Genomic DNA, 16515 nt, shown 5'->3' on the forward strand with positions numbered 1-16515 from the left:
AACATTTACTTTCTCTAACTCTTAAATCGTCAAATACTGAATTTCATATATTTGAAAGTTCTGCAGCAAATTTTCTCTTGCTTTAAGCAATAGTAAAATAAAAGAATAAAAAAGATTCAATAGAGTTAAATCCAGAAGAGTTGAGAAAGACGCCGGAGAGTAATGCAGAACTGGAGGGACTAAAATGTGTTCGTCTCTTCAGGTAGGGGAAGAAGCCTAGGCAACACAGTTCTCCCTTCCTCTATAAGTGAAATAGGCCGGCAATAGGGGGATGGATGCAATAAATCTGGCACCTTACATAACTCCCACTTGTCCACCTCGGTACATTTATTACCTATAGCCATTACAAGCCAGTGTTCTACCATGAGACCAACTCTAGGCCAAACTGGCACTCTGTGATTTATGTTGCCTGTAAGAACGCCTTATTGTATCATACACTTTTATTATCAATTTATATTTGACCTGTAACATTGCTTGCCCTTAGTAGTAACTCTATTATCACTCATCACATGTGACACACGCGCCCACCCATATCAGTGGGTGGCTGTGTATGTGTACGGTGTAATAAAAAAGTTACAGTTTTTCAAAAAGTTTTTCTTTATTGCTTTCTTTATGGATTGTTTAAGAAATTTCAAAATCCTAATCAATCCCTCTAAACAGCCATCTTGTCTGCCTCTCATGATTCATCCTCTCTACACCATCTTAGAATGAAATACGTAAACTCATCTCTTGTTCTCTTTAGCTTCGACTCCGAATCTTGAACTAGTTATAGTCTTTCTAGCCATTATATTGTTAATTTGCTGTCCACATCGGATTATCTTCCGCTAATTACTTCTCCCAGGAGTGCCTGGAATGTAAGATATAAAATTATAAATGGAGAGCCTAAAATTTAAGTATCTTTTATTTTCAAGAAGTTCAATGATTTATTTTCTTCTTTTGTAAAAGTTCTAGAATTCGGTTTGCAGCTGTTCTTTGATTCTTCATTGCAATTCAATCATCATCTACCTTTGATTCATGCACTTTTTTGTCTACTCTTTCTTTCTTTAACTAAAAGCCAACTCCTGCAATTTTTTAAATTTTGTATTTCTTTTAGTATAAAAAAAAATAAAGGATTATTATTATAAAATTGGTACAGTACTATTGACATACAGAATTGCTTTTCTTGGATTTAATTTTTACAAATCTTTCACAAATATAAGGGACTGAATAAGTCCCTAGCATCAATCTATTACATAAACATTCAGTCCCTGATATTTGTTTATGTAATAGATTGATGCTAGGGACTTATTCAGTCCCTTATATTTGTGAAGGATCTGGTAAAATTAAACCAATGAAATACAGTATTAAAATAACGTTATATTATAATATTCGTTTGAAAAACTAAATTTTTGAACCCAAATCGTTCAACCAAAAGCATGACTTTAATTTATTTGAAAGAATTCATAAGTTTTTCAAGATTTTTTTGTAAAATATTGATTTTTTTTTCTTTAATCTTAAAATGTTATTTATTCATTAAAATAAAATCTCTTTATTTGATGATTCTTAAATCTCTCTTTTTTCAAAAAACTCCGACCTCCGGACAGGGTTCTCTCGTTCCAGACAATAATCTCCATCACCAGACAGTGAGCTGTAAGAAGCTCCTAGGAAGAAAAAAAGCTCTGGATTCGAACCAGTGATCTCCGCGTGGGAATCCAATACGCTGACCGCACAGTTAATCTCTTCGCTCTCAAATCTCTTAGATAACTAACTTTTAGTAAAATTTAGTATTAGTATAAGTAGTACAGGATAAGAAGATACAATCAGAATTGTAATAATTTGAGTAAGAAAAAGTCATGTCAATGTTCACAAACCAGATAATCCAGTAATGACGTAAAATTACCAATTTATTATTACTTTTAATCATAGTTTTATGAAAAAGTTAACAATGGAAGTGATTATACGAAAGTGATGTAATATGTACAGAAACACTTCACAGTTTTTTTGGGACTTATTTTAGTGACGTATCTAAAAGTTTTCAAAACTCTCGGAACTTTTTCTTTTTAGTTGAAAAAAACCTCTCTAACGTTCTTACATAACCAATTCTAGGTATTACTGTTTCACTCACACAATCGCAAAAATATTCTACGAGTGAAACTTTTAACTTCAAAACTTAATTTGATTTTAATAAAATGAAGTGAAAAGTTTAATTAGAATTTAAATCAAGAGGACCCGATTGGCTAGCGGCCATCACTTCTCGTCAAATCGGGCCAATTATTTCGCCCAGTTTAGTGCTTTAACCCAGTCCAACCCAATAGCAAACTACTGCTTTGAATAAACCAAGTAGTAAAGTGATTGTCAGCTAGTTTTGTTTGACAATCAGAAGCAAACCTAGCATTTATCAAACAAAATTTATTGCCTCTATTTAGTGCACACTTATTAATTAATTCTTTCAGTTGATTCCCATTTCATTGGAGTCTTTTCTTAATTCTAATCTTGACTTTTTCTTTGCTGCCTTCCTCAGGTGCCTATCTTTGCATCAATTATCTCCCTCTTCGTTCTTGAAGAACTCCATTCAAAGTCTAAAATCCAAATAACCATAATTTAATAGTCTATTTATTGATTCAAAAATTTCTGACAGAATTATTCCCCCTCAATGGCCATCTTCAGTGATGCAAGAATCATATTAAAACTGTCCGGTAAGACAGTTGTTGTAAGGGTTGTCATCAAAAACTGCATGAAAAAGCGTAACGTTGAAAAACACCCAACTTTGACAATTTTTTTCTCTTCTCCTATAAAAGATAAAATTCCCAAATTTTCTTTAAAATATAGGGCAAATCCTCCTTTATAACTGTAATTTTTTTCAACAACCCAGATCTAGTAGATTTCGAGAAAAAAAGTTCCTAAAAATGAGCAAAAACAGCATTTTCAAAATGTTCTTGTTTTCTTTTTTTTTTTGGCATTGGCTATCGCCATACAGCCAGCATCGTCTAGGTGCTTATCACTAGAATATCACTCACTCTCCATTCTTACTTATAAATACATTCGCTTCACACATTCATCCCTCTACTATATACAACTATTTACATAAACCTTACAACTTATAGATAGATCAGTACTCTATATTCCTGCCATCCTTATAGCTTAATCAAAATTAAAATCACGTAATTCTTCTCTAATCATTTTCTTGCATTCATTCTAATCGGCTATAACTTTTATATACATTCATATTTCTTTGCTAGCTCTGCTACAGACTTAAGCACATAGATGTTGGTGGAGAATATTATGTCTTCGTAGCGAAATGGTGCATCTAAATACCTGTATATGTCGTCAAACATTCGTTTCCTTTCTACTACATAACGTGGACATATCATTATTATATGTTTGAAATCCTCCTCCTCATTGCAATCTACGCAAGTTATTGTTATCCATAGGTCGCTACTAAAAATGTATTTCTGTAAAAGAAAAATGTCTTGTACCGAACAGTAAGCCAAGAAGCTCTCTCAAACGATAGGACCACTGATGCTTTTTGTCACTTTTGTCTCGAATGACACGGCTTTACAAATGTATTATCTTGACAAAAAATAATGTATGACTAGAATTATCGGTGCTGCATGAACCTTGAATTAGTTGTGACAGAGTAGTCGACACAGTCGTATGAATATTTTTTTCGTTTTTAAATTAATTTTAGATCGTTTGTCCAGAAGGTTGTCGTTTTATTGGGAATTTCATGAAGATGTGCCTGTTGGGCGTCTTGACGCTGTACATCGAATGGGAGAGGAGTTAGCCCCATATATGTGAGGCCCCCTCCAAAATTATTATTACTAATAGTAATAACTCAGTAAAACGTAACCCGATTGTGATGAAATTTTATCATATCAATAAATTAATTCCATTAATTTTAAAATTTTCTAATATTTTCTTTTTTGTAACTTTCTCTTACACACTATTGAGAGAAGTTATTGTGATCATGCAGATTTTAAGTCTAATAGTGTGACAAAGTATTGTCACTGCGCAGACTTCAGATTTAGAGATGTAACAGGCAATATCCATTTTGTGGACCCATCAGTCCTTTACAAGTGGTTTCTACAAATTGATCTTTGTGCCATCATTTGGGCTATCAAGAATAAAAGCTCATTTATTCCTTTGATGGGCTTTGTATTAACCAAATACAGATACCCAAAATGGAGAATGAAATGAATAATAATTATATGTCGGCAGATATAGAGATTAACAGAGTCATGTGTATGGCAGCGTTGGATCGATGTTTACCGAAGAGAAATCCTCAACAAGAACAGTTTTCATTCCCGTCACTAATATGTACTAAAGTAATATAAGCGGTTGCCACGGGCTTTGCCTCTTTGATCCTTACTAAAGATGATGTAGGGAGCCCAATGTAGATGACAACATAATTTGTTCGTGGAGTAACATTCGGGGAGAGGAGTTGACAACTTCCTTCCGGTGGTGTTCCTTTCCCCAGTCTTCTCACGCGATAACGGTTCTCCCCCACACCGTCTTCTATTGCCGTGTGGAGGAGACTCTTCTGTTTTAAAGTCTACCTCTTAGTCATTACGTCACCGTTCTTACACTTGCAGCCACCCTCTACCCATCTTGGAACAATGCGCTCTTATCTCTCGTCTAGTTGTAAACTGTAATATTTTATTCGACCAGTATAACTCGTGTTTATTTTCCCCCTTCCACTCAGCTCCTACACAATCCACTTATTTCCTTTTCCCCTTCTACTAACTAATCTCTCTTCTTCAGAACAAACAGTGCAAAAGATAAAATGAGCTGATTTCATTCAAAAACTTTTCAACAGTTGAACATTTATCAAAAGTAGAAATCTAGTAAATCAATTTTCAAAAGATTTACTCCTTCTTTTTATTTGAAAGAAAATTCAAACTAAAGTTATTTAAATGATAAGATTGAGAGTCCCAAGTATTAAACGCACTCTTTAGAAATTTAGTCAAAACTTCTCGACTAAACAACAATTGCTAAAAAAAAAAAAAACAAAGACAACTCATTCTGATCATGAAGAATTTCTTCTTAACAAAAAGAATTATACAGAAGGCAGATTTCATTCTGGATATAATATTCGCTGACGTTAACTTGGCCTTGAAATTGGTTAAAAAAAAACATATTCTTTTATGGAAAACGCTAAACATAGCATTGAAAGCCTACAGAAAAGTTACCGAATTAACAGTCCCGCTGTTTTTGTTTGCCCAGATAATCGATATGATTATTCAATAATTAATCGATAATCGGTTTTCCTACACCAATTTTGTATTTCAAATTTCCCTTGGATTTTGAGATCCTTTGAGTCCCTTCCCTCCAAAAAAAGAAAGAAGTGTTTTCTTAAAAAATTGGTCTGTGAGAGTTCAACATAACTTAAGTATGAAAATTCCCATGAAGTTATCGAACCTGGCAAATAAGCTTTGGAACATAATACAGCCAAACGCTGATTTTAGCAGGCATTTTTCGGAATCGATTTTATACTTACAGTTTTTTTTTCAGATTTTATCTCATATCTCCAGCTATTTGCTTCTTTACTTGGTATACTTCTTCCATCCAAGTAATTTTACAGCTATTAGTTGAAGTATTGTCCTAAAAAAAATCTATTTTTGGCCCTTCTGGGCAAAACAAGTGGGTAGGGTTTTCTTTAAAACTGCGATTTCAGGGTAATGTTTGAATTTATAAATTAATTATATATGCCGAATGTGCCATTTCTTTGGTTTTTATTTTTTTAAATTCATTTACCCCCACACTAGACTTAAAGAACAGAACTAAACAGACGCTATCTACACTTAGACGATAGATCTTAACTCTCTCTGTTCAACAAAATACTGATTTATACTTCTATTTTAAAACCCATCTGGGCGTATGGAATAGAGCTGTAGGGTTCAACCAAACGCACCAATCTCCAAACGATTCAATCTCTTCAATCTAAAATACTTCGAACTATTGTAAACGCTTCATTTTATGTCTCCAACCTGACTATACACACTGATCTTAACATTCCTTTTATCGGAAAAACGCTAAAACACGATACATAAAACTCCACTTCAGCTTGCAATCTCATATAAATCTTTTAGCTAAAAATCTTTCTTCTAGAACTCTTCCTGACAACCCGGACAAGACGTCTTAAAAGACAGTGGCCTCGTGATCTCCTCTCCAGTGAAGAGAGTGGTGACTCATAGTATAATGTTTTGGAGTGTTACCACTGGGTAACTTCTCCACTCGTTTGCTTCATTTGTTACTCTGTTATCATTGTTACTTATAGCGCCTACGCGCTGATTGTAGCATAGATAAACACACAAAAAACCTTTTATTAAATGCAGTAACATTTCTGCAACAAGTGAAGCTGATACTAGGGGTGTACCCTTGACCCACTTCTATTTATCACAGGACGCTGATTTTGTACATGTAACATGTGCAATGATATATCAGTCTCAACAGGTTATGTGCCAATATTCAACTCAGAACTGATAACTGTCTGGTTTATAAGAAACTTCAAACAACTCAGAATCAAATTCACAGACTTGTGATTCATTCTCACCTCTACTTTCATTAAAAATCTTCTAAATTCCTAATATATCAACCACAATATCATCCAGGACATTTCGTCTCCTGAAAAAAAATCTTCTCCACTTTAGAATGTCCATGTAACTTTATCCAGCAGCGAAGCAGTTACGAATGATCCTTAATCTTCTTCCAAACATAAAGGACGAACACATCCTACTTTAGTTTTCCCCCGCAGTTGAAGATTTAGCTACATTTTTCCATATGAATATAATCCCCCCAAGTCTTACCCTAAGTTACAACCTTACAAAAGTTATAATGTGTTGACATTATGACTTTATCATGTCTTATATATGAGATATTTATTTGTATTATTGCTCATAAGAAAATATATATATTATATTTCTATAGCAAGAGTTTGGTCTCTGCTAGTAATAAAGTTTATAAGAAGAAATAGTGACTTCCCATTACTTCCAAACTTGGGAAAAATAAATGTAAATAAAAGAAGACATACAAAATTATGCCTTCATAAAATTACATCTTAAAAACAAAGAAAATTAATGAAAACTGAAATATTTTAAAGGAATAACTTAAATCTGTTAAAGATAGGTGTACATATGACTTACATATACAGGGTGTTCATTTTAAGACGGTTCAAATGCATTTCATGCTCTTCAGATACAGAGAGCAGTTGATAACCTCCTGGCTAACCTGGCTTGCTAGCCATAGGAGGCACCTTTGAAGGCACAAGTTGAGTAAAGTGCATTATTTGATAAATTAAGGAATAAGTTTGATTCTTTACATTAAAGATATTGATCACTTAAATATGTGGCAGGAGGTTTCCAATTCTTTTAGTAATTAAACGCAACTCTCCCAAAATTACCAAATAATTATTAAACCTTCTTGTTTATAACAGATGTAAAATTAATTTTTATCCATTTTGTGTGTGCTTGAGAACATCCAAAGCTCTTAACATTTTATTTTACTTAGAAAAATCACTCGGAAAACGATTTATTTCCCGATATTAAGAAAAATACTAGCTTTACTGCCTTGGCAATATTTTCAGTAGAAAGGGGATGAAAAAATATATAAAAATGACCTTTCGCGTGCTCTTCTTTCTCCTTGATAACAAGTTAAAAAATTGAAATATGATTAATAAATACCAGATTTTGAAATGGCCTAGCACCTTTAATTTTAAAGATATCGAATTGCGGTTTCCGGTTTCTTTCATAACTTTTTATACTCTTTAAAACTGTGTACATGAAAATGGGGGTCAACTGCAAATACTCACTTTTGGTCGCGCGTCAGCCGCGTATGCGGGCAGGAATCTAAAATCAAGTCACATATTCTGAAACTAGAGGTGACGGGCAACAAATTTTTCCTCTACCATTTTTTGCTCAGATTAATCGTTTAAGCGTGAAATGCATTTGAGCCGTCTTAAAATGAACACCCTATATATTTTTTGTTTATTAAAAATTACCTGTCTATCACTGAGCAATGATCTAGAATTAAATTTATTTAAGTTGAAACCAAATCTAGCATTAAAACGGAAAGAGAAACCTTTGTAAAACGCGCTTCCACCAACTGACCCAGAAATTAAAATGCTTCGATGAACAAATAGAGGAAAGAAATAAAAGATTTTAAAAAGTAATAAAGCGGATATCTAAAGAGAGAAAATGTTTGTTGATAAAATTGTTGATATATATGAGAGAAGATATAGCGGCCAAGGTGGGCAAGCAGAGTTTAAGGTGGTAAGAAGAGTGGTGAAGATCGGTCTTTATTGGTGGGGACCAGGATATAGTATGTGTAGAAGAAGTGGACTTATCCAAGAAGTTATCAGAGTCTGTGTGAAGTGGTGAATCTAGTGGAGAGGTAAAACAATCAAATCTAATATAAGTGGTAGCGGTACTATTTCTAACAGCCCCCCTGTACTGCCTCCGTTTCTGCCATACCGACCCGGCAAAAAGGTTGTTTGTGGCCGAGAAGGAGTAAGTTCTACTGGGAACTAGTGTTCCTTCACTTCCTCAAACTCCAATAAGAGTGCCAAGTTTTCTGGCAGAGAGTGGTAAACTCTCATTCTATACCTCGCCGCATACTACCTTCTCTTCGCAAAGTCTTATCGCCATTTGAACACCACTCCAATTAACGATTACAGTCCCCAATTACTTCATCAAGACACTCTAAATTGAAAGCCTCCTTCTGGGTTTTCTTTAAAGAACAAGTCCAAACCAGTCAACCAGTCCTACCAATACCAATCCTATCTGAGAAGACTTAACCACCAATAATCCCTTACTGAGAAAGATGTTCCTTACAAATCTTCCAACAAGGTAATTTATAGAAAGAAAGATAAAAATCTCTAACTTAACTCTACTATTTTATCTTTCAATAAAATTTTGTTTTTTATAAAAAGAATCACTGAAGAGATTTGCAGATAATAAATTCCTCTTCCATTTGCTTTATTCTATAACACTGCACCAAGGTTATGAGGTTATGAGATGCTGCATTGAGGTTATGAACAAATGTCCCAATTCGGCTACAATTTCTACGGACAATCCTCTAGTACAAGGGTGTCGAACTCAAATTAAACACGAGCCAATTAGTGTTACAGGCAAGATTCACGCGGGCCACATCACATTTACAAATTTTGTTAAATTTATATTCTGAAGTGAGGATTCAAAGAATATGGATAGAATAACTGAAACACTATATTTTAAACATTGTAATTGTTGTTCATTGTTTTTGGTGACTGATTTATAGTTTCAATAGGATGAAAAAATGAATGCCATTTCAGTCAGTAAAATTTATTTTGCCGAGCTTTCGACCTAGGGACTAGGTCATCTTCAGGGCTAGTTTAGAAAGTAATACTTTTACATTTCAGGGTTGGTGTGTCTTCTGTCTTGTCTGTTCATGGACTCTTGTAATTGTTGTTCATTGTTTTTGGTGACTGATTTATAGTTTCAATAGGATGAAAAAATGAATGCCATTTCAGTCAGTAAAATTTATTTTGCCGAGCTTTCGACCTAGGGACTAGGTCATCTTCAGGGCTAGTTTAGAAAGTAATACTTTTACATTTCAGGGTTGGTGTGTCTTCTGTCTTGTCTGTCTAAATTTTACTGACTGAAATGGCATTCATTTTTTCATCCTATTGAAACTATAAATCAGTCACCAAAAACAATGAACAACAATTACAAGAGTCCATGAACAGACAAGACAGAAGACACACCAACCCTGAAATGTAAAAGTATTACTTTCTAAACTAGCCCTGAAGATGACCTAGTCCCTAGGTCGAAAGCTCGGCAAAATAAATGTGTCACGACTGAAATGGCATTTATTTGTTCATCCTATTGTAAACATTGTATTTATAAAACTAAAATGATTCTTTTTTACCCGAAACTTGGCCAGCGATTTCCCTCGTACAAGTTTTGCTATATCTGGATTCAAAGACTTGAGAACGTAAGAATATATTTTGGGGAATCCCTACCTCTTTTTGTCTTTTAAAACTGAATCATTTTGGAATTCCACTTAGATTGGTACGACATATCGCTTGCAAACGTCGCCGGAACTGAGTCTGCATGTTTATTTAACGCCCGCAGGCCTTCAGGTAAGGCACTGGGCCACGTAGTGTACTCGTCTTCAGTAGTTGAAGTGTTAACGAAGGAGGGAATTTGTGTGGTACGGTATTTCTTTGATCTCCCCTAAGCGCTATTTAATTCATAACAATTTTTTCTATTTACACTTTATTTCAGAACAAAGTGGGGCCACAAAAAATTATCTCGGGGGCCGTCAGTTTGACACCCCTGGTCTAGTATGTACTGGGTCAAGCATCATTCCAAGATCTCTGCTATTTATTCATAAAATTGCTTATAAACAGGGTGAACCAGTAAGTAATGTCCAGGTGGAAAGAAGAGAGGTAAGATCGGTCTTTATACAGGGTGAACCAAAAACCTACTACATACTGTTTATTTAGAAAGTTCAAATTAAATAACTAGTAATTAATTGATTGAAAAAATCATTATTAATTTACCTAAAAGTAAGTTCCTTGAACTTGTTGTAATAGAGAAATGAATCAACATAAAACATGGCCCAATAAACAACTTATTAAATATTTTGTAATATCTTCTATGAAATATTTAATAATGAACTTTGCCCCATTTTATTTAAAACTTTTATCAAATCTGTTTAAAAATATTTGTATACTTTAAACTTCGTAATTAATTACCTGAAAGTAAAATAACTTTTTAATTATCTAACTTAAGTTTAATCAAAAATCCACTTTAGTCGATAAAAAATAAAAATAAATAAATCTTAAATGTTTATTCTAGGAAACCTTTCAGCACAGTGCCTTTGTCAAACAAAGGAATAGTAATATTTATTTCAAATGAAATACCTAACAAGCTTTCTTGATCAATAAATCTGTAAAACTTTTTAATTAGAACTAAGGTAGTTTGGCCGCTGTATTTAATTAACAATTTGTTGGAGGTTGCTAGAATAAAGTTTCTTTACTGAAAGGAAAGTCAACGATTGCAAATATCTTCTATAGATTATTATCAGCGTGAAGTATCTTGAAGTTTTTATAAAAGAAATTAACTGCTTACCTTCTGAAGGATGTGATCCGGATTGATGCCAAGTTCTGAAAGTATAAAAGATTTTTTTTTTTAATTTAGAAATAAATGAAATAATGTTTTTATACTTGGTACTAATATAAAAAAAAAAAAATCATATTATGGCTCAGAGAACAGAATTGTGGGTAATAATTTATTAATAATCAAACTTAATATTCAGAACCTTAGTTTTGGTAAAATAAAACAAAGAACAGCAAACTTGCAGAATCTTTGGAATACCAGCAAAAAAAAATTTTTTATTATCACCTAAATAAAATGACCATATTTTTTAGAAACCTGAGGTCACAACTTCCTCCTTGATTCCCAAGAATATGCAGAGTGGTGCAGAGTATAGAGAATGGTTTTAATCAAAACTGTCCGTTAGGACACTTACATAAGGGTAGAGATCGTTAAATTTTTGAGGTTTCCAAATGCGTTCAAATTTCAAACTCTTATATCTCTTTTCGTATTGATCAGATTATAGTGATTTCTTGACCGAATTGTTGAGAAAGGTTAACTCTATAACTGGTATAAATTGCAGTGTTCTAGTGATAACAGTTAATAAGATATAGAAGGTTAAATTTTGGTGCTTTTTAAAATGAGTTCAAATGGTTTATATCTCTTTTTGTATTTATCAGATTTCAATTATTCATTTAAGGAATTGTAGAGAAAAGTTAGCTCTATAACTGGAATAAATTGCAACTGGGTCAGTGCCATTTAGTAAATTCTAAAAAATATTAATGAAAAGTTAATGCAGTAAAATTACTCAAATAATATTAATGAAATACTAATTAAAAGTTGGGTACTTGCTGATTTGTGTACCTTTTGGCGTTTAATCAACCCTTATACTTAACTTTTTAAACTGTAAGCTTTTGTTAAAGAGTTTCACAAACAAACTCAAATGCCAATCAATGTGCATCATTTCCGTGATTCCAATGAATCAGGTGCGTATTATAGTGACAATACAGCACCATGTTGTGTAATACAGAACCATGATGGATTATCATGATGTATCAACGTTAAAAGCATCGTGGTGTTGAAACTTTTAATTTTTGAGTAGATTAAAAATGACTGCCTTGTTTCCATTATAACCTTATGAGTGCAAAATGGGGGGGGGGTGAAGTTGATCGCCTGCTCGTGGTGCCCCCTGCATAATCTAAACGATCAACAGAGAGCACCAACCTGAATGGGTCAGACCATCAGACAGTTTCAGGAAGTAGGAGTTAACAGCGTACAAAACTCTGAAGGTGCTCCAGGGCAAGTGTAGAGGTCTGTAGGAGGGTAATCCCCTCCACTACACTGTGGGGGACTGTGGGCCAAATCCCCCACATCTCTGAAATCAAACAGATTAGAAGAAACAGGTAAGAAAAAAGAAATGGAAGCATCCATTTAATTGATTTTCCCTAAAAATATTTTTTGAGACTAAAATAAAGATTCCTTGAAATATTTTCTAGATAAATTAACATTTATTCCAACAATGAGCCACCTGTCGCTTTATTCTAGAGAATAATATTTGAAATCAACAGATGTGTAGCACCATTTTCTATCGACTATAAAGAAAAGAACATTGTTCCCTAAATGTGATCGTTTCCATGATTTTGTTTGTGAGATTTGCATAATGTGTAGGGTTATTCTCATATTCTCGATACAATATCACTTCCCACACTTTTTATGCAATACCTAGAAATAAATTCCCTACTCTTCCGATTTAATTTTGGTATTGAATCTTGAAAGTATACTTAATGAATTATAGCGAATAATCACTAAGTACGTGATTGGGTTCGTACTGTTGAATTTTATCCGTCATCCAAGATTGAATCGTCAGTTAGATGTAAAGAATATGAATTGCTTCTGTAAAGTACCTGTCACACATGCTGACTTATTGCAAGACGCATTCGGTTTTGGTTTTACTTTACCATCATCAGGTTATATCTCTATTATAACAAAGAAAAGTATACTTTTAATAATGCAGTATAAAAATTTAAAGATAGGATGAAACAGATAGATATTTAATTATTAACAATAAACTCGGCATCATTGTGATGTATTGCTATTTCACAAAAAGTAATTACCCTATACTTTTCTCTATTAAATACAAAATTAAGAAAAAATAATGCTCGTGGAAAAAATGTAAATAAAAAACGCAATCTCTATATTTTCAATAAAGTTAGCACTCTTAACCATCGTTGATACGATGAGTGAATTGGGGCACAGCGAGGAACGTGTAATAAGGAAGGTTACATTATTGTAAACAAGGAATTCATCAAAATTCTAATGTTTTATTTTAATTAAGATGCGTCGTAAAGTGGTCATTGGCGCCTAGAGCCTTTTTGGTATCCGGACAATGTTCTCTTGTTACAGACGAACATTGACTGCTATAAAGAGGCTCCTAGGAAAAAAACAGAAAAATCTAAGGGCAAGCAAACCAAGGCCTTTAGAATCCATAATGTCCATTTCTACTCGAATTCTTTGCGCAAAAAGGTGAGACAGTGGATATTCTATTTAAATGTTTCAACTTACCAAGGCACCACGGTAGCCGAGCGGTTAGAGGCGAGACCTGTAAAGCTGTATTGTGGTACTGGGTTCGATTCCCGGTCTTAGGCCTTGGATTTTATAATATTTAATGGTTAATAAAAGAAATTTATAGTAAAGTATGTTTGCTAGTCGCCTCCGTCCCTGGACATTAGGTATCCTGACACCTAATTGGTAGTTGGACGTTAAACTCGCCTGAAAAAATAGGCAATTACTTTACTTTACTTTTTACTTACTTGCTTCAACTTACCAGAACCTTGACCAGCAAAGTTTGGTGGATCAGGGAATCGAAAAATAGGGGAATCGAATGATAGGGGAATGGTTTCACACGTCCCCTATTAAATTCTCAATTCAATCGACAAAAAGAGTGCAGGATTTTATTTTATTAAAAATAATTTTACTCTGTTAATATAGAGATATACAAAAATTTAACCAAATGATGAGAAAATAAAAATTCCGAAAGCTGTAGTTAGACAATAATTGTTTATTTCCAAAGTAACAAGAAATCCAGAATCATTTGTTACTAGCTCCACAACACCTCACCATCCACTGAAGACAATTGAAAGGTTGCATTAACTGATGAATCAATCATGGAAGATCGATAAAAATCTGTAACCAGTTAGAATAATCAAAAATTGACTGTTTTGAAGATAAATTTATAGGTTTCAGCGTTAGCTGATTTAGGAATTTGTTCAATAGTTTTTTTCAAGCATTTTCTTCGTGACAAGAAGCATAGAAATTAAATAAATAAGTAATTAAAATAAATTTTAGTATTATAAATAAATAAATATAAACCAAGACCAAAAGGATAAATAGGGACCTAAAAACCAAACTTTATTTTCCCTAGTACTTTAAGCATTATGGAATATAAAATCCTTAGTATAACTCCCGATAGAGGACGTGGCGGAGGCACAGAAAAATATGGTTCTCACAGCGAACCGGTATTAGACGTATGTAGGAATATGTTTTGTGTGAGTGTGTGTATGTGTGAGTGTTTGTGGACGTGTTGCGGCGAAACAAGGCAGAGGTATATATAGAGAGAGGTTAAGAGACGCTGTTCGGGTTTATACAAGAGCAGAATATATCTTCTCTTTCAGCCACATTAAAATAAGGAGTCTCGGCCGTAAATATAACCCGAAAAGAGAGGGGGGTGGCCAGTATAAAACTGGCAGAATGGGATACAGAAAGGGGCAAAATGGGCTTCTTCCACTTTTTTTACAGCGTGCCTTTTTAGTACAAAAGGAAGAAAAGCATGATGGTTAGTGACTATGAACTGTGTGCCGAAGGCATTTACTGGGACTCTTGATGTACCTAATAACTTCGTCGTCCCATTGGCTACCAAAACAACTTCATATAAACTTATAAGTACCGTTTGGTAGAGAGTTCTTTTTTATTACTTTCTATTATTCTTACTAAGAAAGAGAAGGTAACGAGAAGGTTGTAATCGTGCAGATTTTTGATTTTGAGTTATCACTAGAAATAACAATTTTGAGGTTTACTGACTCCAAAAAAAAGAGATTTTATACAAAATAATGTAAGTGTATAACATTCGATCAAGGCACCACATGTATGAAAACAAAAACATGTAAACATTATTTTCTAATAGAACATTTATTATAATAATAATAATAATAATAATAATAATAATAATAATAATAATAATAATAATAATTAATAATAATAATAATAATAATAATAATAATAATAATAAGTGATAGCTACGAAGGCGTACCGAAGATGGGTTCTAGGGGAAAGTCTAGTGCATGATAAACGCAGAATGTGCAACTCCACTTCGGAAAGCATACAGCACATAGTTTCAGGATGTTCAGTACTTGCGTCGAAGGAGTACCTTTTCAGGCACAATAATGTGGCTAAAATTATCCATAAAGCACTTTGCTCAAAGTTTGGGCTGCTGAAGACAGAAGTGCCATATTATAAATATAACCCGCCGACGCTGCTGCAGAATGCGCACACACAAGTATATTGGGACACTCAGATAGTAACGGATAGGAGTATTGCTAACAACAAGCCGGACATACTAGTTATGGATAGGAAGGGTAGAGTGGCACATATCGTCGATATCGCCATACCCAATGATGATAATCTGCAGAAAAGCAGGGGCGAAAAGATCCTGAAGTACCAGGACCTTAGTTTCCAACTAAGAGAAATGTACAACCTGGACAAAACGACGATTGCACCTATAATACTTTCCACGAGTGGCCTCGTGCCCAGAACAACGGTGACTACTGTCAATGAGTTGGGCCTATCCACTGATCTGGTTGTAGAGGCGCAGAAGGCAGTCCTCCCAGATACGGTCCGTATCGTCCGAAAGTTCCTGAGTGCTGCCCATTAAGCAGATCAATACAGCCAATCGCCGCGTGCAGCCCGTTATTATTTGGATTTAGTTTTTAACTCCGAGAAATAGATAGTAATTTAGTTTTTTTATTAGCTCGAACAAATAAAAGTATTGTTTTTAGTTTCATGCAATTTTTCTGATTTGGCAATATTCTGAAAAAAACATACTATTTTTTAAGAAAAACTCAAATTCGATCACTATGATCACTATATTTTCCTTACCTAGAAAGGGAACAAAAAATAATTATAATAATAAAATGAAAAGCTACAATTTCAAGGTTAATATGGGTATAAGAAGACAAAGATTAGTTTTCCGGCAGATAGATACGGTCCGATAAAGTCAATGCATCAACATGCAGAAGGAGTGGAACATCCTTTTTCAAGTTTAACCTCACTTGGTTCATGCAACCACTCAGTGTACCCATCTCAACATGGCTCGCCCCAACTTTGTACACATATCCATAAACTTATGTGTATGTGTATGTGAGTAATACTCGGTCAATCCTATTGCAAATACAAGTGTGCTGCTAGT

General features: G+C 33.9%; 1 protein-coding gene across 7 annotated transcripts in view; it reads right to left on the bottom strand.

Annotated features, from left to right (window-relative positions):
• LOC141455082 (protein YIPF5-like) overlaps positions 1–16515 on the bottom strand; it is a 407881-nt gene that overhangs the window by 389204 nt on the left and 2162 nt on the right. For 5 of the 7 annotated variants that reach the window (XM_074129938.1, XM_074129943.1, XM_074129939.1 and 2 more), the window contains exon 4: positions 11091–11125. In XM_074129938.1, the coding sequence (XP_073986039.1) occupies positions 11091–11125 (35 nt within the window). Of the gene's footprint in view, positions 1–799; positions 848–2504; positions 2559–11090; positions 11126–16515 lie in introns of those variants that run through there. The other 2 variants (XM_074129942.1, XM_074129941.1) reach the window with 2 other exon arrangements.

Source organism: Rhodnius prolixus, unplaced genomic scaffold, assembly GCF_049639745.1.
Source record: "Rhodnius prolixus isolate KJV_2025 unplaced genomic scaffold, Rpr scaffold_21, whole genome shotgun sequence".
NCBI lineage: Eukaryota > Metazoa > Arthropoda > Insecta > Hemiptera > Reduviidae > Rhodnius > Rhodnius prolixus.